The sequence below is a fragment of the Sturnus vulgaris genome, chromosome 9 (genome assembly GCF_052056855.1).
Source record: "Sturnus vulgaris isolate bStuVul1 chromosome 9, bStuVul1.hap1, whole genome shotgun sequence".
NCBI lineage: Eukaryota > Metazoa > Chordata > Aves > Passeriformes > Sturnidae > Sturnus > Sturnus vulgaris.
This window is the reverse complement of record NC_142251.1, coordinates 29754713-29780238: the sequence shown is the minus strand read 5'-3', so window position 1 is coordinate 29780238 and position 25526 is coordinate 29754713. Positions and strand designations below refer to the sequence as shown.

Below are 25526 nucleotides of genomic sequence, written 5' to 3'. Positions count from 1 at the left end.
GCTAACTTGATAAATCCCATTCTTTCCCGCTAGAGCATCTGCTCAGCTAGGTCTCATCATGCTGGGAGCCATGAGAAGTTAATGTGTCCCAGCGTGGTCTCTGCCAGACGGCCCCGTGATGCCGTTCCCTTGGCGAGCGCAGAGCCAGCATATGGACGCAGCAGCTCCCAGCATCCAGCTCTACCTCTTGGCACACAAAAAGGCTTTCCTTCCACTGCCACTGCAGCACCGTGACCTCTAGAGGGTGGGGATAACACACTTCTGTGGGTCACCCTTGTAGCTGAAGGAAGGCCACTCCATTGTCATCTTTGTCACAAGCAAATTAAAGCCTGACCTGTGACAGGCTAACGAGGCACCAAGGCTGGGGAGGCAGTTCCAGAGCAGCCAGATGGCCAAGATGAGGGTTGGCCTTGCAGCCAACACATGCCCTGGGTCTGGCATGGCTACAGGGAAATGGGCGAGTCTGGAAGGGCTCTAAAAACAGGGGATTCAGCTGGGAATTAAGAGGGTTTGGGAGCTGGTGGAAGAACAGGATGGGGTAGGGGCAGGGATCCTAGATTTTTTTCCACTTCAGATTCCTCCTGTTACTATTCTCTGTCTTTGTTGCTCAGCTATGGGTCCAAATTCAATGTCAGAAATAAACGAGGACTTTGAAATACAAACCAGGAGTGGTTTCTGTTCTTTTGGCAGGCAACACCAAAGGGGCTTTATCCAGTGCTGCCTGGAAGCTCTACTGGTGCAAGGATTTTTCCTCCCCACCCTTCCTACTCCTGCTTTTGCTCCTCCCTAGGCACATGCATCCCAAATCCACAGTTTTATAGTTTATCTCTTTATTGTGACACAATTTTTCAGTGTGTTTTGGCAGTTGCCCTTGTAGTAGGAAGCCTGCAGGGTAGAGCAGAGGGATGCTGCTGTCCCTGCCCTGCCGCAGGCTGGCCTCGGCACCCTGAGAGACGGTGACAGCAGGGACAGGCTCTCCCAACTCACTCCTCAGTAGCTTTCTAGGCACTGATGGTTTGTCTTGTGTGAAACCCTCTCGGTGGAGAGGGAACAGTGATGACTTAAGTCGTAGGAATCCTTCCTCGCTGAGCAGGCTGCTCTACAGGGACTGGCTCCACAGCCAAGCCAAGTGGAGTGGCTTCAAGTGTAAAGTCTGGCTCGAGGGGGCTGCTGCCCCTGAACTTGGAAGGAAAGTATGGCCTGGCAGCGCTCAGGGTGACTTGAGGCGACAGGACCAACAGCAGGCCTTCCTGTAGTACCAGTGCGAGCACAGCTTCACCTTCAGCACCAGCACACAGTTGGCCGTCGCTTTGTCTTCACAGGCGTCTTCTGGGGAGCAGAAGAACACACAGAAGGGGTTACAAAGGAGATGTGCTTCCCCAGCATGGGCATCATGGACAAAGCCAAGGTCTCTTCCACCTCCCTGCCCTCCCACATGTACCTGGTGCCTCTGTGGGGCATGGCTGGAGTTGGCATGTCTGCCTGGCCTCTGGTTTGGCAGAGGGGTCACAGCCCTGAGCAAGCGCTTCCCCCTGGTAGCACTTCACCTCCCGCAGTCGCACGCCAGCACCACATGTCTTGCTGCACTGTCAGGGTGAAGAAGCAGGAAAGAGAGCATGAGAGGCATTTTCTGTTTTTCTGTAGCTCCCAAGTTCTTTGCTCTACTGAGGTTTCCCAATCCCTATTGAGGGATCCCTGTTCTTGAGAAGGTGTTGGGTCAAATACCACACTGATCTCAAACTTACTCTCCCTTTTTCTTGCTGGAGGAAAGCATCCCAGAGCTGGGGTTGGGGCAGAGCAAGGGAGAGTTTGCTTTTCATCTCTTTGTTGCAGCTCAGAACTATTTTTGTTTGGAGCATTGGTACTGTGACAGAAAATGGAGGAAGTGGCTGCTATAAGCCAGACACAGCTCCCCAGTCTTCCCATACCCTAAATGTTCACCAGTTACTATTAAGGGAAAGAGGGAAAGACAAAACATGGACTCGTGGCAGTGGAGGAGACGCAGCTGTATCCTGCATGCCTGGAGTGTGGTGCATGCTCTTCTTGAGGCAATAACCCCCATGCCCCAAGATTTTCTCCAGCCTGTGTGTGCCAGTCTCTTATCTTGCTGCCTGTTCTGCAGAAGAGCAGAACTTGGGGTCCCGTCCAGACTTGGCAGAACAGAACTGGGAATCCCATCCAGACTTGGAAGAGCAGGCTGCCAGAGAGCCTCATCACAGATCCTGCTCCATCCCCTGCCCCTTCCCCACCACCCTCAGCCCTACCTGGGACCAGGAGGTGGTGAACCACGTTGAACATGGCCTCCTGAAACAGGCAGCTTGCTCCTCAGGTTTCGGAGAGCTCTGGCAGCGTTTCTCGGGGTACTCTCTGTACAGCCCGTTCTCCAGGCCCACGCACAGCACCAGCCGGGTCTTCATCCCTCGCCCACAGCTGGCGTCACACTGCGAGGGAACAGAGCAGCCTGGTAGCAAATGATGCTTGAGCTTCAGGCAAGAGGGCATTCTATTTGGAAGGCTTAATGCCTGTGCTAACACCAGTCTAACAGAGGGACGTGCTGCCCAGATTTCCCAGGGAGCAGGGACAGATGCTGGTCATTAGCGTTCAGTGGAGTTCACCTTGGCTGGCCTCGAGAGCAGCTACTGCAGGGCGCCTGGAGCAGCCAAGCTAAGCCTGCAAGAAGCTGTTTCTGTCTTATTTCATGTGTATCTATGTCCTGAAAATCCACATAGCATATGCATGTAGCAACCTACATCTTGGAGTACTGCCAAGCTTTGTGCGGGCCCAAGAGGGCCGAAGTGGTGCGGTGCAAGCAATGTGCACAGACAAGCACTGCTGAACCCAGAGCTATGCAGGCTTAGCTGGGAGGGCTCTCTCCATCAGGCCACCACCAGGAAAAGCAGAAGGAGGCAGGATCTGCTCCCCGATGACCATACAGGCAGTTGCCAGTTTGAGATTTCACTGCTTTGAGTCCTTTTTCTCTGCAGCAGGGCCAGCACAACTGGCTTGCATCCGCCCTTAGTCATCCTGAGAACTCAGAGCTCATCAGCAGAGAGAACACAGCAAAGAAGCTGGCACAGGCAAAAGTGGGGAGCTCAGCTGGTTTTTCAGAGCTCTGATGAGTTTCATAGCCAGGTCACAGCTGAAAATGGCACTTCAGGACTGTGTGTGACCTACACAGAGGGCCAGAGCAGGGGAGGGTTACAGAACTGCCAGGTTTAAGCAGCCTGTGCTTGTTACTGGTGCTGGACGAGGCTCAGCTGAATGCAGTCATTAGCTATAAAAGGAGCAAAGTGAGAAAAGCAGCTTAGCCATGATTGGAGGGAAGAGGGCTTGGCTGCTTCCATTATTTCCTAGAAACCTTCTTCCTTAGTGCTGTATGAATCCTGGTTTTGCTCAAGACTTCAAAGAAAAAGCTCAAGCTTCACAGCTGACTCACTGTGTTTCTCTGGATACTCTGGGATTTGGACCAGCATGTCCATGGGAAAGCCTGAAGCCTTTAGGCCTTGAGGAACAGAAAGAGAGTAAAAAGATATGCAGAGACTGAGTATTGGGTGGAACAGAGCACCTGGACCACGTGCACTGGACTGTCATCCCTGAAGCCAGTATACAGTTATGGTCTGGATGTCAGCACAGGGATCTGGGCTGTGGTTCAGGTTTACCTCCACCTGTTACTTATCAGAGACAAAGCCGGTTTTGTTCAGACTCTTTACTGGTGGGAAACTCGTGTCCTTTGTGGGGGAGAGTGAACAAGGCTCTGCTGAGGACCAGGTGGGAGAGCCGTTTCCTCAAGGTATTGCTGCCCTCCTGTGGAACTCATTGGGAAGGCAGTGAATGCCACAAACATTGGGGTTTTTTATGGGGCATGGCAGGGACAAGCTGGGATATTCACTACTCCTTCCCTTTTTCTCAAAGGAGCTGGGACAAGGATACAGATCCATGTCTAGAGGTCACACTATACAACTGTGCTCTGCCAAGGGAACCAAGCTCCCACCACATTCTGTGGGATATAGGGTGGAAAGGAGGCCTGAGGACACAGGGCTGGGCTTGGCTTTACCTGCTCCCACTCCTGCTCCACCCAGTGTGCAGGGCAGTTCTTGTCTCCACATGGGTGGACAGCCAGGGGCTTGGTGGCCAGGTCACACTGCGAGCTGGAGATCACCTTGCCCTCCACGTTGCGACACGCGATGAAGCGGCTCATGCGCCCCTCTCCACACGAACCTGAGCACTTGGAGAGCAAAAGGCATTTAGACACATCAGAAAGCAGGGAATTGCAGAGGTCAGGGTTGGTGGTGCCAGTAGGGTTGAGTCCAGAGTCCAGCCCTGACTCTGGGACTGTTGCACTGGATCCCAAGGGATTTTAGAGGTTCATTTAGTCAGCAGCTTCCATTCTTCAGTGCCGTGAGCTTCCCAGATTATTGAATGGAGCTCAGCTCACACTTAACCAAAATTTACAGCAAGGAGAGGCAAAAACAGAGGTGATTTTAGTTTCTATAGCTTGGCCTCTGCCAGAAGAGAGCCGATAGATGCAACACATCTGCCCAGCTGCTCCCACCCTCCAGCCCAGCGCTGGGTGCCAGAGGCACGGCAGATGCCCGGACTCACGGGGCCCCAGTCGGAGGCAGTCCAGTGGCGGTCGCAGGGCGGGCCCGTGCACGGCTTCTCGCTGCTGGGCTTGCGGGACTCGTCGCACAGGGGAGCTTCCACGGAGCAGCGCACCTCCCGCTTCATGGTCCCCGGCGTGCCGCACCGTGCCGAGCACTGCAATGGTCACACTGAGTCAGGCCCGGGGCTCAGGAGCACAGAACAAGGGTAGGGAAGCAGCTGTGCCGCCTCCCGTTGTCCTCCTGGTGCTCTAGGAGAGAGGGGAAGGACCCCAGCAAGGACAGAAAAAGGTGTGGCCGCCTCTGTCTTTGCTGCTCATTTAGCTTGGGACCTAGAGCTACAACACATCAATGTGCTGATGCCTAAACTGCTGTTCAAAGTCACTGGGCCACAACCCGAGCATGCTGTGGGAAGTCAGTCAAAGGGACTGCAATGGACTTTTAGTCTTTCTGTATCCCCGTGGTACTGTTTCCCAACTGTCCCTCAGTTTGAATCCTCTAAAAGAGGAAGCTTCTTGCTGTCAGGGCTTTCACTTGATCAATGTCCTGCTTTAGAAGTGAACATAGAAAAAAATGTTTTGTTTGCTGAGCAGTGCCAGAACAGGGCAGCTGCAGATAAAGTCACTCCTTGTTTCCCCAGGGTGCAATTGGCCTGGGGGCTTCCTCAGCACCCAACATCTGCCAGCCACCTTCCTCCAGGCCCCACCCTAGCCCTGGCTACTGAGCTCTGGGAGCAAAGCCTACCTCGGACCACTCAGAGATCTCCCACTGAGGCCCACAAGCCTTGTTCTTGCAGGCTTTCCTCTCCATGGGCCTGGCCAGCCCCGCTGCCTCGCAGAGATCATCGTAGACAGAGCTGTCGAAGCCCGGCGCCAGCATCTTCCAGCAGCGCACGGTGCGGTACTGGAAGCCCTCGCCACAGGTCCGGGAGCACTCGCTCCACCGGCTGGTCTCCCACCTCCACGAGCAGAGAAAGCACAAAGGAACACCCAGGTAAGGGGGATCAGGGGCATAGGGTGGCAGGGCTGTGCCTGCACACCTGTGCTCCCTCACCCAGCAGCTGCTGCTGTGGCTCTGCTCATCACATCTAAGTAAATGTGGTGCTGGCCTTGAAACCAGCTTTGCCCTTAGCAAGCAATTTAGGTCCCAAATTCTTCCCTCTTTTTGCTTGCATGGGGACACAAGGTCTTCTTAGTTGAAGCGTACCTTTCAGCCTTCAGTAGAAATGATCCTTAGAAAGGTATCTCCCTCTGGACAGCTGATGTCACTTCCACTCACCTAGGCTGGCAGTCTCTCCCTGTGCAAAATTCGTGAGTAGGTTCTGGTCGGGTCAGGGCATCACAGTAGGATTCATCCACTTCCACTCCATCATAGCGCACACACATCGCATAGGAGGTGCTGATACCTGCTGGGCCAGCAACACCCTCAGCTGTGCTCCATCAGATCCAAGAGCTTCCTCCCACCAGCATTAAAAAACTGGAGTACTCACTGCATCTGAAACTCTCCCTGTCATATAAAAAAATAACAGGATTCTCTCCCTCAACAGCCCAAAAGGACCTCATGTGATCAATCACCTGAAGCCAAACCTACCTGAAGTGCAGGTGGAGCTGCAAGGGGCATAAGCTGAGACTTTCCACCGATACATGTCAGCCAAGCTGATGTCATCGTGGCCCACAGGGCTCACGTCGAACTTATTGCTGTGGAAAAGGGAGGTGTTGTGAGCTAAAAATGAAAAAAATTGCTGCAAACATGAAAGGGAAATTCCTCCTTGCTGTCTCTGAATATGGAAAGAAAGCCCGTGTTTCTGCTTTCCATTTCCCCCACTTTGGGCAATGCAGACCACTGGTGAACAGAGAGTGTGAAGCCTTGATCCACTTTCCAAATTCAACTAGCAAGGAGGAAGCATTGTTTATAGCAAGTCTCATGTATATCATGGTTTGCCAACCGTGGAGGTGCCCTCGCCCTCAGCTCATACCTTGTGTGGAGGCATGATTTGGGTTGGGAAGGGAAGCTCAAGCAAGATCCCTCTCATATCATATAATGTGGTGGGGAGAGTTCATATGTGGCTTGCCAGAAATATTTAAAAGCTGATCCTCAGTCTCCTGCCAAATGTTTACAGAAGCTTCAGAAGCTTATGTGCCCAGAGGAATGGGACAGGAGGGGCATGACATGATGATGTATGTGTATATGTGACATACTACAGATTCCTGGCCTTCTTTACAACCACACCAGGTCCTTCAGAGCCCATTTAAATGGACCCTGAAATATGTTCCAGGAACTTCCTGTCTGGCCAGTTGTAACAATCAATCTTTGGAGGAAGTACCTACAGCAGGTTCCATGGATAGCCACTAGTGAATGGGGACATCAAGGACAGCAGGGAGACTCCCAGAGGACTGGACTGGCCCTCCCTCCCCAGCCAACCATGCTCTGTTTTTCCCAGGAAATCAGGTGCCACCTTTCAGTGCCAGGGGCTCGCAGGGGCTCTGCCTGGCTGATGTTGGTGGTGGGGCTGGCCCCGAGCAGAGGGCTCTCCACAGATGCCATCGTGCTGTAGTTGGCCGCTTCCCCCTGACTCCCAGCAAACACCTCCACCTTCAAGTCCTCCAGCGAGTTCTTGCGAGCCAGTGCTTTGTGGAGGCCCTGTGGCCAGTGGGGCCAGAGCCCGGCTGTGGAGTTCCTGGGGGCTGGCCTGGCTGCCAGGGGCTGCAGCTCCCTGCAAAAGGCAGCGTTGTGAGGGTCTCGGTGACAGAGGCGCCTGAAGAGACGGAGCCTGGAGGAAGTCACACGGCTGTTCTCTGACAGCTCGGGTCTCCTCCTGCTGTAAGGCACAGCTGTGCTGATGGAGATTTGGTTGAACCTGAGAGCTGGAATTTAAAATATATGCTTTAACTATATGGGATGGCTTGTACTTCAGCATGTGACATTTAACAAGGCAAAAAATATTCAGTGTTTAGCCTAAAAATAAAAAATTTCTACCAGGGAGCATCAGTAGGCTTTAATTACCCTGGCCAACCCCTTGCTCTGTCTGTCCAGTGCTCTGGAGCCCCATTTAAGCTCCAGTCCTGGGCTGCACAGTGTTGCATGTGTTCTTTGTTCCTGGATTGTTGTATGGCTCTCCCAGATGGACCTCAGATTTTACTTGTCTCCTTGCTGTCCCCTGATGATGACTGGACTGTCAGTAGGCCCTGTTGCTGTCACTGCCCTGCCTGTCAAGCTCAGGCACTGAGTGAGTGCCCTACCTAACCCATATTACAGGATCCCAGAACCACAGAATGAGCTAGGTTGGAAAAGACCTTTGAGATCATCAAGTCCAACCTATGACCTAACATCTCCTCACTGTGGCCACCCTCTCGCAGCCTCCCCTTCCCCCACAGAGCTACTAGCTCTTGCTGTTCCCTGACAGACTCCACCCCACTATTTACCACCCCTCCCTCCTGTCCACCCTGATGCTAAAGCCACCTTAGATGTCAGAAAGACCACTGTGGAATGTCTGCTTTCAGTTAATGAAACGGGGGAAGGAAGAACAAAGCAACCAACCCAACTCTGTTTCTTCACCAACTGCTGCTGCTTCCTCACCAACTGCTGCTGCTTCTTCTTCCTCTTCCTCTCCTGCTGTGTTTGCATGGTAGACCTGTCTGATCTGAAAGTCATACTTCTCCTTCTCTTCACTTTGTTCCCAGCCCCAATCCCGGGTCTGACTGGAAGAGTTGGTCTGGAGGAAGTGCGGGGGACCAAAGTCTAAATCTTCTTGCCCTTCCCTTAGAGGAAGCTGTTCACTGGTGTCATCTGGTGACAGGGAGAGCCACGTGGCATTGGAGTCCTGGGCAGCTCTGGAGTTGGCTGGAATGGGATGGCTCTGGCTGGTCTCTGGTAGGTGGTGGTAGAGAGGCCTGACAAGAGCAGGGGCTGCAGTTCGGAGAGGCGGTGTCCGTGGGACAGTGTAGTCATAAGTTATGTGAGGCATTTTCCCATTAAAGTTATAGTACTAGAGGAAACAGGGAAAGAAAACAAAACTGCTTTTATTTTAAGGGTATGAATTTCCCAAAAGCCTTTTCTAGCCACATCTGTTTGGTGATGGTTGCTAAGAGAAGACAGCATGCCCATAAATCCAAAAGGAAAGCCCCCCCCCCACCTGTCTGGCTTCCTCAACCCACCTATACACACAGGTTTGGCTTGGGAACCAGGTTATATTCCTGTTATCTGGCTCCTCACATACCATGGCATTCAGAGACTGGTTAGTGGGCCCGTGAGCTATGATATACTCCAGCCCATCTGAGTTCAGGCTCAAGGGCCGCCGGTACTTGAAGACGGTGCCAGCTACCCTGAAGTTCTGAGGGTTGTCAATGGCAGAGTTGCCATTGAAGAAGAAATGCCCGGATTCATCTGCAAGTGCTTCAAAGAGAGAGAAAACAGACAAATAGGACATTCTGTAGAACTCTGGCACTGAGGAGAGCAAAGAGCCCACGAATGAGAAATGCCCAGCAGAAACAGAACCCCAGCCCCTGCCCATAGTGAACTTGGGTTCCAAACGTCTCTCCTGGCACTGGAGATGTGGTAGCCTTGGTTTTTGGAGAGATGAAGCACCCATGTAGCTACCCTGGAGGAAATGCTCTCAGTAGTTCTCTCACAGCATAGGTGGGAGTGCACAGAGCCTCTCCAGGCAGCTGAACTGGGGTCTCCACACCCATGCAGTTCCTCTGCTCACCCAGGATGTTTTCTGTTTTCCTGCGCTCAATGATGAGGATATCCATGGCACCAGCAGGGATGTTGGTGATGAACACGTACCCTGAGGAACAGAACAGAGCATGAGGAGACCCTGGGGACAGAATAAAAAGGTCTGGGTGGGAAAAACAGCTCATGGGACAAGTGTGTCTGTAGGGAGGCAGCACTGTCCTTCAGGGGCAGGGTGCCAAGGAACTAAATGCACATTGCACCAGTCTGTGAGCTCTCATCCCAAATCTCCTCTGAAATCCCATTGACAGATCACCATTATGGATGTCAGTCTGAGCACTGCTAGGTTTGGAGTCGGGGAGGAACTGCACAATGAAACAGTCTGGCTTTGGGGGTGTGGATGAATGTGCTTTCACACTCTTTCTGGCAAGAGCACAGAAAAAAAGCTTAGTAGTGATCAGGGCTGATGCTGAACAGACTCCTGACTCCAGGAATTTGTCTTGGGAGTAACATAAAAATTGACCTTTAAAGGGAGAGGAAATAAGAGGCTCTTAAAGTTGCGTGGTTTGGCAGTTGGTCTTTCCCGCTGGAAATGCAGGTCTTGTCTGTTCTGTAAGGTATTATGAGGGCTGGAATGGGAGGCCAAAACTGTACCCATACTACTACAGGGGGTAACACCACTACCCCTGCCCTGGAAAGGGGCCTGAGTGCTTTTCTAGGCTGGTGTTTGTAGGGAGTGAGGCAAACTAATGAAACAACAACAGTGTGAAATGTTGTTCCAAAACATCCTCAAAACACAGCTCATTAATTACTAATCAGCATACCACAGTCCACATTACTCCTGTGGTTGGAGGACTGGCCCACCAGGCTGCAGGGATGAATCTCAGCCTGATTTCAGAGGGGACTGTCCCTCAGCTGTGCCAGCCACAGGACTGGGGAAAGCAGGAGATTAAGTGCAAGCTGAAACAAATGCTGTGACCCTCATCATAGCTCAAGTTTCAAATGAACACGTAGCACAAATAAAAGAAGATTCATTGATCTCTTCGCATTATCTGAGGTGGGCGAGATGCCAAAATCAATAGGAACAAATAGATCCCCAGCTGCTTCCTATTCTAAACAGGTGAAGGGAAACCTTACCAGCCCAATATAGAGCACATCAAACCAATCTCCTCTGATGATTAAGTGAGAAGGACAAAACACAGGCATTTAAGCAGGGGTGGTGGCACTCTTCAACTCTTTCCACCAAGCAGCTGGGAAAGCTCCTACCCACTTCCAAGCCAGTCCCCCTCCATGCCAGCTGGTGGTAAGAAGTAGCAGGTGAAGTCTCCAGGCTGGTAGCAGGGAGTACCTATCTGTGAGATTGCCTTTCGGAAGGTGCCCGAGACACGGTGGCAAGTGCTGCCGTCCCCTCCACACACCCTGCATCTGTCCATGGTCCGGGGCGAGTACAGCCTCCCATCGCACCCAACTGGCTGAAAGGACAAAACAAGAGAGGGTTTCCTGGGCTCAGCTTACATCCACAGGGGCAGGGTCTGTCCCAGGAAATGCTACTGTGCTCTTTTGGGGAGGTTCTGGGGGGTTGTAATGAATGAATCCAATACAAGGCCTCTGTTACAATTCCCTGCTAGGACCCCTTGGCTTTGCAATGACCAGGAGGTCCAGCCATGCAATTAAAATCCCAATTTCTCTACTGCTTCCTCCCAGAGTCTCACCTCACACTTCCCATTGATGCAGACCCCTTGATAGGTCCTGTCCTTGCAGGAGGTACCATCCTGTGCTCGGGCCATCAGCTGCCTCTCTCCACTCTGGGTGGTGCACTGGAGGTCACACGGCTTGTTGGAGATACTGGTGTAGTCATCTGCAGGGACAGAGGCAGAGGGTCACCAGGCAAGTCAAGATCCCAGAGATGAGCAGCGGGGAAGGGGACCTTCCCCTTGTCCCTACTGATGGTTTGATGTCACCTTGGATGTTCCTGCTACTGGTGATGACACCCCAAGGCCATGGATTTTACAGCAGATGGTGTGAGGGGACTGTGCCAAGCAGAAATACTTCTTGCTGGCAAACCCTCTTCCTTGCCATGCCCTTGTAGTGCCATCACTGTGCCCAACATGGGAATGTGCATCAGCAGATCCCAGGCCACTCATAAATGCCCAAGAGCAAATAAAATAAAGGGCTGTAAGAGGGGCACTGGCTGTGTGGGGTGATGGCCAGCTATGCCCCATTCACCTGAGCAGCTGGAGGTGCAAATGTTCCATTTCCCCTTGGCAGCTAATGGAAATACAGGTGAGTCCAGAAACAAGTTAATATCTTAGGTGAACTCAGTCTGGGTCTCAAAGAACAACTGGACAGCCATGTAAAGCCACTGTGTAGGAAACAGACGAGCATCCTGTTCCAGAACAACCCAGAGCAGCCAGGAGCATCCACCCCTTGTCCCCTAGCACTTTTCTGTGCCCGAGAAGATCCCGTGGGTGTGTTCTGACCCTCACCCCTTGTGTGACGTTGTGAAAACCCACCTGGATAGAGGGGCATCCAGTGGTAATAGCGCTTCCCAAAGGCTTTGGCATTGAAGCTGGAGCACTGCTGCTGTTTGAAGCTTGCTGTGTTGGCTGGGCAAGGCTATGGAGGGAATAAATGCAATCAAAAAGCTCCCTATCTCACAGCCAGTCTTGTGACAGCTGCTTATCCCTGCTGCATCGTTGCAGGATGAAAACGCCCTGTCCACCCTGGAAGGAATTGGTGATGGACTTGGAGGTCCCCTAAGAGAAGCAGAAAGGCCAGGCCTTCACTGCCAAGGGCCTCTTAAAGAGCTGCATTTAACAGCACTGCAAAAATTCTTTCCAGCAATGGGAAAAGCAGCAACAGGAAAAGCATACTGGAAAAACTTCATCCCTCCTCTCACCTTACCCCACAACAAATACACTTTTACATCCTTTTGTCCCATCTCCCAGCCCCAAACAATAGAGCCCATCTCCCACATCCTCAAAGGCACCATATCCCTTGTCTCCATCTTCTGAGGGATCAATCCCACCCTGAGTGCTGGTGATTTTGCAGCTCCAAGGAGGACCCCCTGAGTCCCACAGCCCCCAGTAAGGACCAGTCAGAACTGGTAGTGGTTCTCACCTGCTGCTGGCACAGTTGGTAGTGCTTGGCTTGACCAACACACATGGTGCTGTTGGTTCCCTGGGGCATCTGGAGCCTGAAAAGCAGAAGTTTCCAGACATGAGCTGGAGGTCTGTGAAGTACCCAGGTACTGAGGATGACACAGGAGTCAGGCCTGACTTAAGTGGGAGAAACAAGGCAAGTGTTTCATCAGAGCAGAGCTTTCTGGATCTAGACTGGCCAACATCTCCTCTGAAACAGATCTTTAGTGCTTTTAGGTGGGCTGTGCTTTTAGGCAGTTCTTATTTTAGGGTAGGCTGAGCATCAGGTAGAACCCGATGGTCCACCGCTCCTATGGATGTGCCCAGGATTTGCAGTGACGGGGAGGTGATTTCAGAATACACGGTGTGATAGGCAGAGAGATGGTGCCTATCAGGGGGACTGGCCACCCCAACAGATCATCAGGGAAGGCTTGGTACAGTTGATGAACCAAAACCATAGGAATTTCTCAACACTTCAATCTTTCCCTCTGACCAGTGTGAGCTATCCAGAAGATACTGGACTAATGTAAAGATAGAAAAAAATTATTGAAAGCTGTGAAGATATATGGAGAATGGCTGAGACCACGGGTTAAGGCAATGAAGTAATGATCTGCAAAATAATTTAGGGGATGTGTAAAGATCAATGTGTTAATAGCACTGGGAGCTGAGGACATAAGGAACAGCATAAGCATATTCAGGCTGGCCTGGCTGGAGGTACTGCAGCTGTCCCTCCAGAACAATGCTTTACATGACACAGGCAGAGCCTAAATTTGCAGTTAGACTTCAAAAATGCCATGTCTGCAGAGGCTTCCTGCGGACTCAGGCAGAAATTGTTTCGTGGCCATACCTGGCTCACACTTAAGCCATTCACCTTAAAGCTGCAGAAACCTTTGGGCTGGGATTTCTCTTTTTTAATTCAGATTTGATCCCTGGACTAAAACACCACAGCAAACCCTTCCCTCCCCATTTGTGGAGTCAAGGATAGAGCTGGCATCAAATGGAGAGAAAAAGAGAAAAAATATCTCTTCTGGAAGCAGGCAAAGGGCAGAAGGGCTGCTCTGGCCATAGGGGTGCAGGACAGCCCCAGGCTCCCTCCCCGTGCTGTTCCCCACTGCTTTCCCAGGGTGCTGGAGCAGAGGAGCAGCAGCAGAGACATCCAGGGAGGCCACAGCCAGAGGGAAGGTCCTACAGCACATCTGGACCTTTACCATGCTGTCAACCAGCTCACAAAAAATAAGTTTTCTCTGCAGGAAGGAGGGCAGGTTGGGGGCCCTGGTCTGAGCTTGCTCTGCTCAGGAGTGCATTCACGCAGAAGGGAAAGCTCCCTGTGCTGCAGGACGCCTGCTCTCATTAACATCCCAGGAGCCTGGAGGAGCAGGTTACAGAGCTGCTGGAGGAGGAGGAGGGGGAATTGGTGGCAAGGTAGCCCAGAGAGCAAAGCAGAAGTTCAGGCAGCTGCAGTTCTCCTGCTCTCCCCAATCTGACTGATCCCAGGACTGTAGCAGCTGTAGGGGACAAATGCAGATGCTGTCAGGTGACAGCCAGATAAATGACAGAGGGGAAAAAGCTTGCCAGCTCTGCAGGGAATAAAGTGGGGAAATTGCTGAGATGTGGCTGAGCTGGTTGCTGCCAGGAGTAAATCAAGTCCCCGTAAGGTGCCTGGCAATATGTGCCCACATCTTGAGCACAGGAACTAGCCACAGATCAGGGCTGGGTTGGTCAGAGAAGCCCATAACCCCTCATCATCAGTACTCCAAGAAAGGACCAACCCCTTGCTCCCCATGAAATAAGTCAAGCTGAGTGGGTGACATGCTCAGGGAACCTGTCACCTGCCCCACTGCAGCATGCTTCTCCTGTGACTCTTCCCCACCAGTGCCCACAGACAACAGCTGCTTTCCTTTCCCAGAGATGAGGGAATGGCTGACCCTGCAAATCCAGGAGGTTCAGCTGCAAAACAAAGGTCTGGGGCATCCCATTTCCTTGGCCACAGGCTCAGGCTGGGCCACAACTCACCTCTGTCTCAAGCAGTGCCTCTCCCGGGACATCACACCCCCTCCACAGGACCGGGAGCAGGTGGACCAGGAGCTCCACTCTCCCCACCACTTGGTGACTTCTTCATCCCAGGCTCCAGCTCCATCTGCTGCCTCACTACTGTCCTGACAGAAACAGAGCATTGTTAGCTGGAGAACCTGGCTCCTCGCCACCAGAGGCAGCTGTCCTGTCACCTGGATGCCTCCTAAATGGGCAACAGAATCTGAGTGGGGCCACACCAGGATCTCAAAATTAAAACTTCCCTCCAAGACTGAGTTCTGCATGGGAAGCAGGATGCCTTGGGATCTCACAGAATAGAGAAGGGCTGTAGGGCTGGACATGTGTGGCAGTAACAGCAGATGCAGCCTGGCCCCACAGCATCACTTACAGCCCGGGTGAGGCAGAGCAGCAGTGACACCTGGCTCAGGAGGGAAGAGGAAGAGCTGCAGTCAATCCTCGGAGCTGCATTTCCATGAATAACCTTCCATTTGTGACTAAAGCAGCTCAGATCCAGGCTCCTCATCCCTCAACCCTCACAAAAAAAATTGTCAAGGGAGCTTCAGAACCAGAGCCTCTCCCCATGAACCCATGTTCAGAGGAGGAATGCTCCCTCTCCCAGCACACCTTGCTGGGGCTCAGCCTTTACATTTGGCAAACCTGAGCTCCTCTGGCCCCAGCGGGGTCCTTGCAGTAGGCAGCTGTTGGCTGTGTCTCTACAATTTCCAGCAGGTAAGTAATTCTGTGGTTTAGTTGTTTTTTTCTTTTCCTGGCAGTATTTTCCTGTTTAGTGTCTGATGGTCTGAAAGCTCCCAGGGACTTTGGCAAACTTGCCTGTGCAAGAACTAATCTGCTGTTTACTGAAACACAGCTGTGAGTAGTGTTGAATGCAGCCCTGAGTTTAACAAGGACAGTGACTGGAAAGGATTTATCCAGCTGAAATGCCAAGTGTTTAAATATTAATGGACGAAAATTAATGCTTTGTGTGTGTGAAGCGTGCTTTCTTAAAGCAAGGGTTCAGGGAAGTTGTATCAGTGCTACTGTTAGCAAAACATGCTAGTGCTGTTGTAAACAACCCTCTGCAAAGCAGAAATGATGGATTTGAGAGAAAACTCGGCAGGGTTTGCTCATCACTACTTGGGCTGGCTGTCTCTTGGCTTTATGCTCTTTCACGGTGTAATAAAGCCAAAGTGCTCTTCATTTTGTCGTGTAATTCCTGCCTGAGAACTTGTGTTTCCTCAGTGCCTGCCAACAGAACAGCCTCTGGGCAGAGGGGATGCAGCTGGTTTATGCAAATGTTTTTAAGTTGTAACTTAAATGGTTGAAATGTGCATAGTGCCTCTTTTTGATGGCAGGAAGGAACCTACTCTGCTGTACTGTGTTACCTGATGCTTTGCTCCCCAGTGATTGCAATAGTTGATTTCAAAAACAAGACAACAAAACACCTTGTTGTACTTCAGTGTTCTGGCTGGAGCTGACTTGCCTGACAGGGACCAAATGCTGTGGCCAGCAGCTGAGCTGCTCATTAGGAAAGCAAAATTAAAAGAAACAGACATGTTTTCTAAAATACCTTTTTCTGTTCTTCCAAACGATTATCTCAACTAATTTCCTATGAGAATTTTTGTCTCACTGTATATTATCAGACTGTAAATGGAAATTCTGACTATGCATCTTCCACATTTACAAAAGAAACAAACCAAAAATCTCTCATTGTAAGGTATTTTCAACTAAAATCTTTCCCTGATCACTCCTATGCTCCTTTGTGATACATATTTCAAGGCTGGGGTAGAAGAGCTCTTCACAGCTGTCAGGAGGAATTCCAGTGATTTATCTGATGTCTGAGTGGAGAGCTCAGCACAAAACTAATTCTCCCATAGCTGGGGGAAAAATCAAAGCTGGTGTCTTACCCCTTCCATGAGGCACATGAACTGCCTGGACAGAAGGCACGTGGACCAAAAGCTGCAATATTTGCACAGCTTTTCCCCAAATGCCAATAAAAACCTGTGTAGCTGTAACCTACAGGATCTTGTGATCCAAACAGGTGAAGTGAAACAGTGTGCTCTGTTGATCTACCCCCAGATATGAAACAGCATTTGTCTATTTGGAATGGTGAGAAGTTGCAGGCTCCTTTTCAGGGTTCCTGCTCTTGGGGTGTTCTGCCTGGGTGCAAGGAGATTGGGCATATGGGGGCACAGCTGAGGTTTGGGGGAGATCAGCATCCCTACCCCTGTGAGCTTCTTTCTCACAGACAGGATAGGGTACATCTCTGCACCTCACTGATAGGAGCTCAGATGAAGATTTATTGAAATATTCTAGTCAGGGAGGCTTCTAATAGAATGTGCTCCCCCATATCCATAATCCCTGTTCCTGCTTCCTCTCTGCACTGGAGGAATCAATCACTTTTTAAGTAGATTGATTTGGCTCTCAAGTTTTCCATGACTAAGTTCCCTTGCCAGACCTTCCCTAGGAGCATTTATTTTTTTGGGTAAGTAAGGACAATGCTGAGCTGTCCCCTTGGCCATGTCCCTTATGGCATGACTACATGCGAGTCCTAGGCCTGGACTAGGAGTGGGAACTTCAGGTATTTAGAGCTGAGGCAGCTGGTTCCAATCTGTGCCGAATTTATTGTATTGTCAGAAATAAATCTGCATTGACCACAACACACAAATGGTTCTTGTTTTTAATTGAAGATACATGCATTTTCCAAAAGTCCAGATAATAAATTAAGGACTGTGGGACAGACTCCAGATTAGATTAACTCCTATTTTCAGTTTCCCAAGCCTCTCAACAAATCCCAAGAGTGGATTCTGGACAAATGAATTCCCCTACCCACCTACTCCTCACAGAGGGAGAAATAAAAGGGGCCGAATTTTGAACTCTTTTGGACTGTCCTGGTTATAGGAGATGCTGGAGCTGCTCTAATTTGCACTCTGCTGCAAAATCATGGAAAAGCAGCAGGCTAAAGGAGCATGTGCATCTCCTGTGCTCTAAACACCAGAGCACAGGACATGCACGTGGGTCCAGCTTTTATAAGGCTGGCTCTGCCTGGGCTTGGCCAAGGAGAAGGAGATACGATTCCTTAGGTGATGAGAATTTCCATCCCTAGAAAAGACAGACCATATTCCAGATCAGCCAGGTGCTCCCCACATGAATTTCCCCCGAGGTGCTTGTGGTTTGGCACCTGGTGGTTACAGAGCTGCAGCTTTTCCTCTCTGAGGCTAACCAAGGAATTCCAGTGCCTCCACACCTGTGCTGGAGGCCATGTGAGGGCTGCCCTCCCACTCCTCACGGGGGGAGCAGGGCTGTGAACCCCAACCTGAAGGGAGCTTTTCCAGGATAAAATGCCTGTTTCCAGATTTGCCACTATCCAAGGAACATCACTCTCCAAGCCAGCGCTACTGAAAGCTCTTTCTGCCCAAGTGAAGCCCCAGCAGCTGCTTCCCCTCTCCCCCCCTGCCAAACAAAGGCTGCCACAAGCAAGAAATACTTCAGCCCTGTACAGGAGGGTGGGCCTGGCCTGACATCCTATCAGATTTCCAGGCGGCCTTTCTGAAGAGTTGAAAGGGATAAAATAAATTCTCCACTGCCTCTCTGTCATGCTCTGGATCAGCTCGGAGCTACACTGGGTTTCCCAGAAACCTGGAAATAACTGCAATTACTGTGTCAGTGGCCCAGTCCCCCGTGTTGCTTATTGTTGTGCCTAATCTTGAGATTCATTAGAGCCTGGCTGCTGGAAAAAAGCTGTCTGGGAAGAGAGACCACAAACATGCCTCCTTAATAGAGGAGCTGAGGGGAAAGGCTCTCGCTGTAGCCTTAAGGGCTGCCCACCACTGAAGGGCACAGTAGCTGTCGTAAAATGTTCTGCTCAACCCTGTCTGAGCGTGTAACACAACTCGAAACAGCAGCTGAAAATGAAATAAATTTTTCCCAGACCTTTTCCGAGGCCATTAACTGCATGTTCTCTACCAAAAATTTCCACGATCCCTTTATTTAAGGGATCCCTCTACAGCAAACCACACCACTTACTGAAATACTAAGTAGCTTCAGATGTCTGAATGCCTGGAATGAATGGCAGATTATTATCTGGGAATGAATGACCGTGTTCAACGCCCCTGGTTTGGATTCCCCGTCTCATTCTCTGACTAAAGCTGTGGTGATACACTCTAGCAGAGCCCTGAGAAAAAAACAATAGCAGTTGCAATTATGCCCTGATGTTTTACAAAAGAAGTGGGGTTTGTATAAAGCTAATTCTCATCCTGTCATAGTTTTACATTATTTATGTGGACTAGATAGTCTGTGTGAGAGATTCAATATTGGAAGCAGACACAAACCCAGATTTTCCCTAGAAAAGCTGAAACAATATATCTAAGGAGTTTTCCATAGGGGCAGGTATCCTGAGGTGAAACAAGCAACGCAGAATAATTTTTAAGGGATCGGGAAGAACAGTAATCTGTGGGAAAATGGAAGCTTGTTAAGGATGTGGAATTGCAGCAGATAAGTAACAAAAATCTGGACATATAATGAGGCATAGATGAAAAGCAAATTAGAAAATCGGTGAACAGAAGCCAGAGGAGAACTACCAAGTTCTGTTCCTAATCCTGCCATGACAGAAAGTTCACAGGCAAGTGGTGCACATCATTACAAAACACTTGGTCCGAGTCAGTTAGGTCATTCCCTGCAAGCAGGATAACGCTCGTATCCTGGGACAAGCTGGTAGAAAAGATGGAAAACTGTGAGGGGGGAGGAGGGAGCAACAGGCAGTGAACATGAGCCATGCCTGTCACCGGGTTTTTCAGAGGCATTGAATGCAGTTAGGAAGGAAGTTAGTTCGGAAGTTGCTTGCCCAAACTATGGATTGAGGTTTGCTGACACTCTTTGTATAATGTTTTATATAGAAAACGGGAGGGCAGGAGGAACCGCAGCTTAATTCCCCAATGAGCGTTTTGTGCGCTGCCTTTCACCAGAGATTGACAACAATCAGTACCAGCAACCCGGACACCTCACACCACGTCATCTGCGATCAGATTGCTCCGTGGGGATCTCCTGGAGCAAGGGAATCTCCAGGGCAGAGCTGGACACAGAACCGGTGTGTGTTTATCCTGGGGAGCCCTCCTCCCACCTGGGGATGCCGTTGTCTGAGGTGTTGTGCACACATAGCTGCTGGGGGCAGGGAGAACAGAGCAGCTTGTGCACACGTGTGGATGGAGGAGTCCATGCAGGTCGGTCCCGAATCAAGGACTTCACATCTGTTTAGCTTGACCCGGCTTGCTCTGCCTGAAGCTTCTGACTTAGCCCTGCAGCTCAGGGGTAAACAGAACAGGCAGCAGATGTGCAGGAAGGTAAAAACAAAGTGGAAATAAGACACGTGAGCTTCAAAATTAAGACAAACCCCAGAACAGAAGACACTGCTGCTCCTCAAACTTGAGTTATCCCCAGTAAATCTGCAATGTCTGGTCTTCTCTGCGTCTAAAATGGCTCATGTGGGATTGCTTTATCCCAGCCATGAGTCTGGGGGTGGGAAACACAACCCAAAACCCTATTCCTTTAGCAGAGCAGAATTCCTTAGGCAGCAAAGGAATCCGGCCAGGTTCCCCTCGAGGAAACGGGAGCGCCGAGGCACAATGCAGGCAGTGACCCGTGGAGGCAGGGGCACCGCCGGCGCCCCGCGAAGTCGGGATTTCTGCCGGGAAGACGGGATTTCTGCCGACCCTGCCACGGGAACGGGGGCGATTCACCCCGGCTAGGCCTTGGGAAGGAGACGGGACAGGCACAGGGGTCTCGGTGCTGCGGTGAAACAAGTGCCGCGGGAGGAGGGCCAGGTTGAGGGGTCCTTTGTGGAGGAGAGATGAGAGGAGCGCGGGGCTCCGATGCCTGGACACGGACCCCATGGTTAGTGGGGAAAGCAGCTGCCTAAAGCCATGCTCGGGGCGGCGGGAGAGACAGGGAAGGGGGAAATCTGTTTGTTTCCAGCCCTAAACTTGAGCCAACCTTCTGCTAGGGACGAAGGTGGAGGGATGAACGTGGTGGGCAGCTTCGGGCGAACACCCAGCCAAGGAAAGGCGCCGCGCCGCCGCGGTCCCTCTGGTGATGCTGGGACCCTCTTGGTGCATCCTCACACCCCCATCAGCCTTTTGTTAGTGCCAGGCACGGCAAGCGGGCAAAGTCTGCTCCTCGAGGTCAGCTTGGGGGAGAGGCGACGAAACCCCCTTCCCAAGCAGAGCATGAGGGAGGGAGGGAGGGAAGCGCGGGGATCCCGGAGCACGGGAACCTGAAACCTGCGGGGAAGGGCGAGGGGCCGCGGGTCGGACCCCTCTCCGTCCCTGCCCCGCCGCGGCTCCCCGAGGGGAGGGAAGAAAGGAAGGCAGGAGGGAAGGAGAGAGGGAGGGCGCGGGGGGAGGCTCGGCGGCCGCCGCTTACCTTATCGCCGAGGGGGGCGGCGGCGCGGAGGAGGAGGAGGAGGAGGAGGAGGAGGCGGCGGGGAGCGGCGGCCATGCCGCGCTGCTGCTGCCGCTGCCGCGGAGGAGGAGGCGGCTCGGCGGCCCACCAGCGGCGGCGGCGGGCGCGGCGGGGCCCGCGGAGCGCGGCCCGGCATGGCTGGGGGAGTTAATGACTTTACAACCTGCCGGGTGGCGGGCGGCGACCCGCGGCGCGGCCGCTCGGCGGGGGAGGGATGGAGGGATGGGGTTGGGATGGGATGGGTTGGGTTGGGATGGGATTGGGGCCGGACGCTCCTCGGGCCCCGCCGCGCCCCGCCTGCGCCTCGCACCGCCCTGCTGCTGCCGCCGCCCCGGGGCTCGGAGCTCGCTCTGGGCGGCTCTTCCCGAGCCCCCGCAGCGGCCCCGGCACCGAGGGTCCCTGCGGAGTCACCCGCGCTGCCCCTCGCTCTCAAGCGGAGCCCTCCGTTCGTTTGCTCCCTCACAAAACTCTTTTGCTACCCGATTTCTCCTTCCTGCCCTCTGTAGGCAAGCTCTGCTTCCCAGGTCATCCCTGTGGCCGGGCTGGAGCAGCCCGTACTCCGTGCTGGGGCAGAGCGCAGCATCCCCCAGGACACGGGGAGCTGCTCTTGCTGGGAGGGTGGGTGAATCACAGAATCCTGGTATGGTTTGGGTTGGAAGGGACCTTAAAGACCATCTTGTCCCACCCCTTGCATGCCACGGGCAGGGACAATTTCCACTACCCCTATCCCAGGTTGCTCCAAGCCCAGACCCTGGTCTTGAACACTGCCAGGGATGGGGCAGCCACAACTTCCCTGGGCAACCTGTGCCAGGGCTTCACCTCCCTCACAGGGAAGAATTTCTTCCCAATATCCCTTCAAAACCTGTCCGCTGGCAGTTTCATGCCATTCTCCAGCTCTCTTGGAGCCCTTTTAGGCACTGGAAGAAGCTCTCAGACCTCTTTTCGCCTCCTTTCTGGGTTGCCCCTTGCTTCTGACCAGAAGGCAGCTTTTGGCAAGATGCTGCCAGTGCCCGTGCTGGCACACCCCGGCCCTGCCGGGAGCTGCCTGCTGTGATCCATGGCCACAGGCTGTGCAGAAATGGCATCAGGTGTGCCCGGCCCGGGGCGGGCAGCTGGGGAGCAGAGGGTCCTGCCTGCCAGATGTGCTGTAATTAGTGTGGGGAGGCGATCCGAGTCCTCATCGCTCCCTCATCAAGAGTTTCAGCCTCAAGGTGGAGGGAGGGGAGAGGAAAGACAGGGATGTCAGCAGGGGGACTCCTGATCAAAGCTGTTTGCTGGCAGGGAGGGACAAGGGAAGGAGGGGGCGATCTGCTTCTGACCCAGCCAGAGAAAATGAGGATGAGAAGCATTGACAAAGAACACCGTTGTGCCTACAAAAAGGGGAGAAAAGCTTCAATCAACTCGTGGCTGTTCTGCCCTGCTGCAGCCCCGTGTAATGTTCCTCCGGAGCCAGGTCCTGCCCCGCAGATAAGAAAAATTGTGGAAGGGCAGGGAGGTTGGGAGAGGCTGTGCCTTAGAAGAAAAGGGGAGCTGGCTGGCTCCAGCTGAGCAAGTTTCAGTGCGTCTGATCTTCTTCAGGCCCCTTCAAAAGCAGTGTCCGAGCAGGAGCCCTGGCAGGCAGAAGGAGGCTGTGCAGCACAGATGATTTGGAGAGGGGAGTCTGCATGTGAGGCTCTGCGGGAGTGTGACGGGGCAAATCCAGGTGGCCTCCAATGCTTTCCCCTCCAGGGCCCCTCCGTGCCCCTCTCTCCTGACCCTTCTTGCTAGTCCTGCTTTCATCCCATTTCATCACTCCTGAGCCTCCTGTGTTCATAGGGGTGACACAAGTGCAGTGTGGAAGGCAGAAAGACAATGTTTAAAATGCTGCTTGTCATTTCACATCCTGAGTTTAGGCAGTGTGATTGTTCCCTTGAGGTGCAGAGGAGGTTTTGAATACTCTCAGTCAATGTGGGAACAAGGATATGGGAGATAAAGGGTTCCCTGTAGTCTTGAACACCCCCCACATTATCCAGTGTCTGAGAAGGTTTGGAAGTGTTACTCAACTGATTAAATACATTTTAAATCTTGTTAACAAAGCCACCACAGCTTACTCCCAGGCTCCTAATAATTTCCAATCCACTTTTCTCAATTAATTTTTTCCCCTACTGTCTTTATTCAGACCATAAAGTAAAGCTGCCTCTTTCTAACGGGGCAGGCTGTTTCTGCTGTGGGATATGTTATGTGTGAGCAGACTGAGCCTGCCATGTGCAGCAGCCCTTTGTGGTCTTGCATTCATCTTTACCATCACCAGGGGCTTTTCTCCTGTTGCTTTCCAGTTTCGTGCGTCCTGTTAACAGAAAGCAGGTCTGTGCTGCCACCAGGCAATGTTTAAAGAATTCACGAGTTTGAAGATCTCCCGTGTAGTAACATCCATGGTTTCACCCCAAATGTCTCTCCATAGCCAGTGCTTTTCATTATAGGATGCCAATCCTATTTGGAACTGATTCACACTCATCCCCTGCCCTCTGGAAGCTGCCTGGGATTACTTCAACCTCTTGTCTCATTGAATTTGGTTCTGTCAGCAAACAGTTTCTCAAAAAAATTCTTCCAAACACAATTAGGAGGGGAAACACAAGCCTCTGGAATGGAGAAGCAGTGTTTGTGGCTGCTGTTGTGTCAGGTCCTGAATACTACCTGAAGGGATTCATTCTGCTCACAACTCACCTGTCACAGGTAGCAACTGCCTTCTCATGGGGAAAGTCTTGGAATCATAATTATAGACCTTGAGAGTTAAGAAAAACATGTGATACTGGCCTGGTGTGGAGGGGTGTTAGGCACCTCTTTATTTCTCTGTGTGTATTCCTGCTGCTGCCCAGCCTGCTGGAGGGAGCCTGGTGCTTGCCCCAGAACAGATGGAGAAGGAGCAATTGGACTTCTCTCTCCCTGTGAGGAGGAACCTGTGTGATCCAGGCACTTTGCAGACACAACCTTTGCCCAGGGCTGTGATTGATCCTTCTTTCTACTGCTCTGAGCAGCCCTAAGGATTCGGCTCTGTTAACAGAGAAAACAGGGGCTTCATTCAGCCCAAGCTGTCATTGTGGGAAGAGGCTAGGTCTGCTCCTCTGTGGACATTGCCATGTCCCGGTTTTTGTTACCCAGAGTGTCTGAGTGATCCCTGGGCTGCTGGGGCAGGGGATGGAGTAGACCTCGAAGGATTGTGGGCTGTGTGGGGGCTGTTTCCATGCCCTGTGTTGTGCTATCCTGATGCCTCTGCTTTGGCTCTGAGAAGATCCTCAGCTCTTGAGTGCCCTCACGAGGGATCTGCAGAGCCTCTCCTCAGCCTCAGCACAATTGCTCAGTCCAGCTACAGCAGAGAGGCTGGGGATGCCTGCCATGGCTTAGCCCCTTCCCTCTGTGGGGAATACACTTTTAAGCTGCATTCTTTGAGCCTTTTCATCACAGGCTCTCCCTGTGATGTACTTCCACAAGCTGAAGCCAAGTTCCTTTGTGTGGTTCATTGTACGGCTGCTTCCCTTGCAGAGTCGAAGGTGGGAAATAAAAACAGATTCCAGCTCCCAATATCTGCAAATCTCAATTACAACGGAGGTTTTGTCGGCCAGAAAGTGGCCCCCGGGAGCAGCCCTGTGGCAGTGGAGCCTGTGCATGGAGCTGCAGATGAGCTCACAGATGTTAAAGCTCAATAGGAGAGATGTGGCTGAACTGGGTTCACTCCTCCTCTTTGTGCCCTGCCTCCTTCCAGCTCCAGCCCATGCCAGTGCAAAAAGGTGAGGAGAGATGTGGCAGGAATGTACCTGTCACAGGGTCAGGGATGCTGCAGGCAGACAGGTTGAAGTGCCACACCTGGGCAGCACTGGCTGGGCCACTTGGCTTTAAATGCTGAGGGTGACAAAGTTACATTGGCTTGCAGGACAGCAGCACATTCACAGGGATAATCAGTGCTGATTTTGTGGTGCAGCAGTCCAGGCTGGCCTTCCAGGACTGGTTTTGCCCCTCAGGTGTGCTCTTGTGTAATTTTCAAGGTGATTTTTAGGATTGTTGTCCTTCCCTGCAGAACTGCTGCTGCAGAGATTGGGACTCAATAAAACCCACCGGTGAATCTTTCTGCCTCTGAGTTTGTTCAGCTGTTCCCTTTGGACTCACTTTTGGATTCATGTGCAAGACTTTAAAAAGCAGTCTGGATTTTGCATCCAGTGTTGCTGTACCTGGGGACACTGGATTTTCATGTAAATCTTTGGTGTAGGACCAAAGCTCTGACATCAAACAGGAGGGGGTGATGTTCACCTCTGGCAATCAATCACATGGAGATCTGTGTGAAGGCAGGTGCCATTGTAATGAGTATTGTTGTTAGGGGACTGAAGAAAATCCAAACTAACAGGGTAAATCTTCTTTTCTTTTCCAGACCTTTCTCTGTTTAGGCTATAGCTGGGCCCAAAAGTAAAAGTTTGTGTGTGCTGAGGTGGTGGAATATGAAGTGGAACCAATCTGTTGAAATGAATAATATTTGCTTTTCATATTTCTAAAACATTTCAGTTGTCAGTGGATTTCAGTTTCATTTATTATCATTAAGTATTATGCAAACCCCAGTGTATTTCAGCCTGGGTTGAATCCAGCAGCTCTTTGGGGGTTTGTT

At 51.9% G+C, this 25526-nt stretch overlaps 1 protein-coding gene across 1 annotated transcript; it reads right to left on the bottom strand.

Moving 5' to 3' along the window:
- Window positions 1–813: 813 nt before the first annotated feature.
- On the bottom strand, window positions 814–20947 carry LOC106852201 (ADAMTS-like protein 2). The gene is made up of 18 exons (XM_088170328.1): window positions 20858–20947; window positions 14426–14568; window positions 12393–12468; window positions 11786–11888; window positions 10985–11130; window positions 10621–10744; window positions 9307–9387; window positions 8818–8993; window positions 8139–8586; window positions 7057–7465; window positions 6192–6298; window positions 5880–6006; window positions 5346–5559; window positions 4603–4758; window positions 4055–4225; window positions 2265–2441; window positions 1442–1586; window positions 814–1329 (listed from the first exon to the last, which is right to left on the bottom strand). The coding sequence occupies exons 1-18, from the start codon at window positions 20930–20932 to the stop codon at window positions 1211–1213; spliced, it is 2997 nt and encodes a 998-aa protein (XP_088026454.1). The 5' UTR covers window positions 20933–20947; the 3' UTR covers window positions 814–1210.
- Between the last annotated feature and the right edge of the window lie 4579 nt (window positions 20948–25526).

Excerpts from the sequence above, each read along its gene's own strand:
- LOC106852201 (XM_088170328.1), bottom strand. The coding sequence starts at position 20,932 with ATGGCCGCCGCTCCCCGCCGCCTCCTCCTCCTCCTCCTCCTCCTCCTC. Across the intron at positions 4,759-5,345 it reads AGATCTCTGAGTGGTCCGAG|TGCTCGGCACGGTGCGGCAC; the intron begins GTAGGCTTTGCT and ends TGACCATTGCAG. Across the intron at positions 1,587-2,264 it reads TCACCACCTCCTGGTCCCAG|TGCAGCAAGACATGTGGTGC; the intron begins GTAGGGCTGAGG and ends TCACCCTGACAG.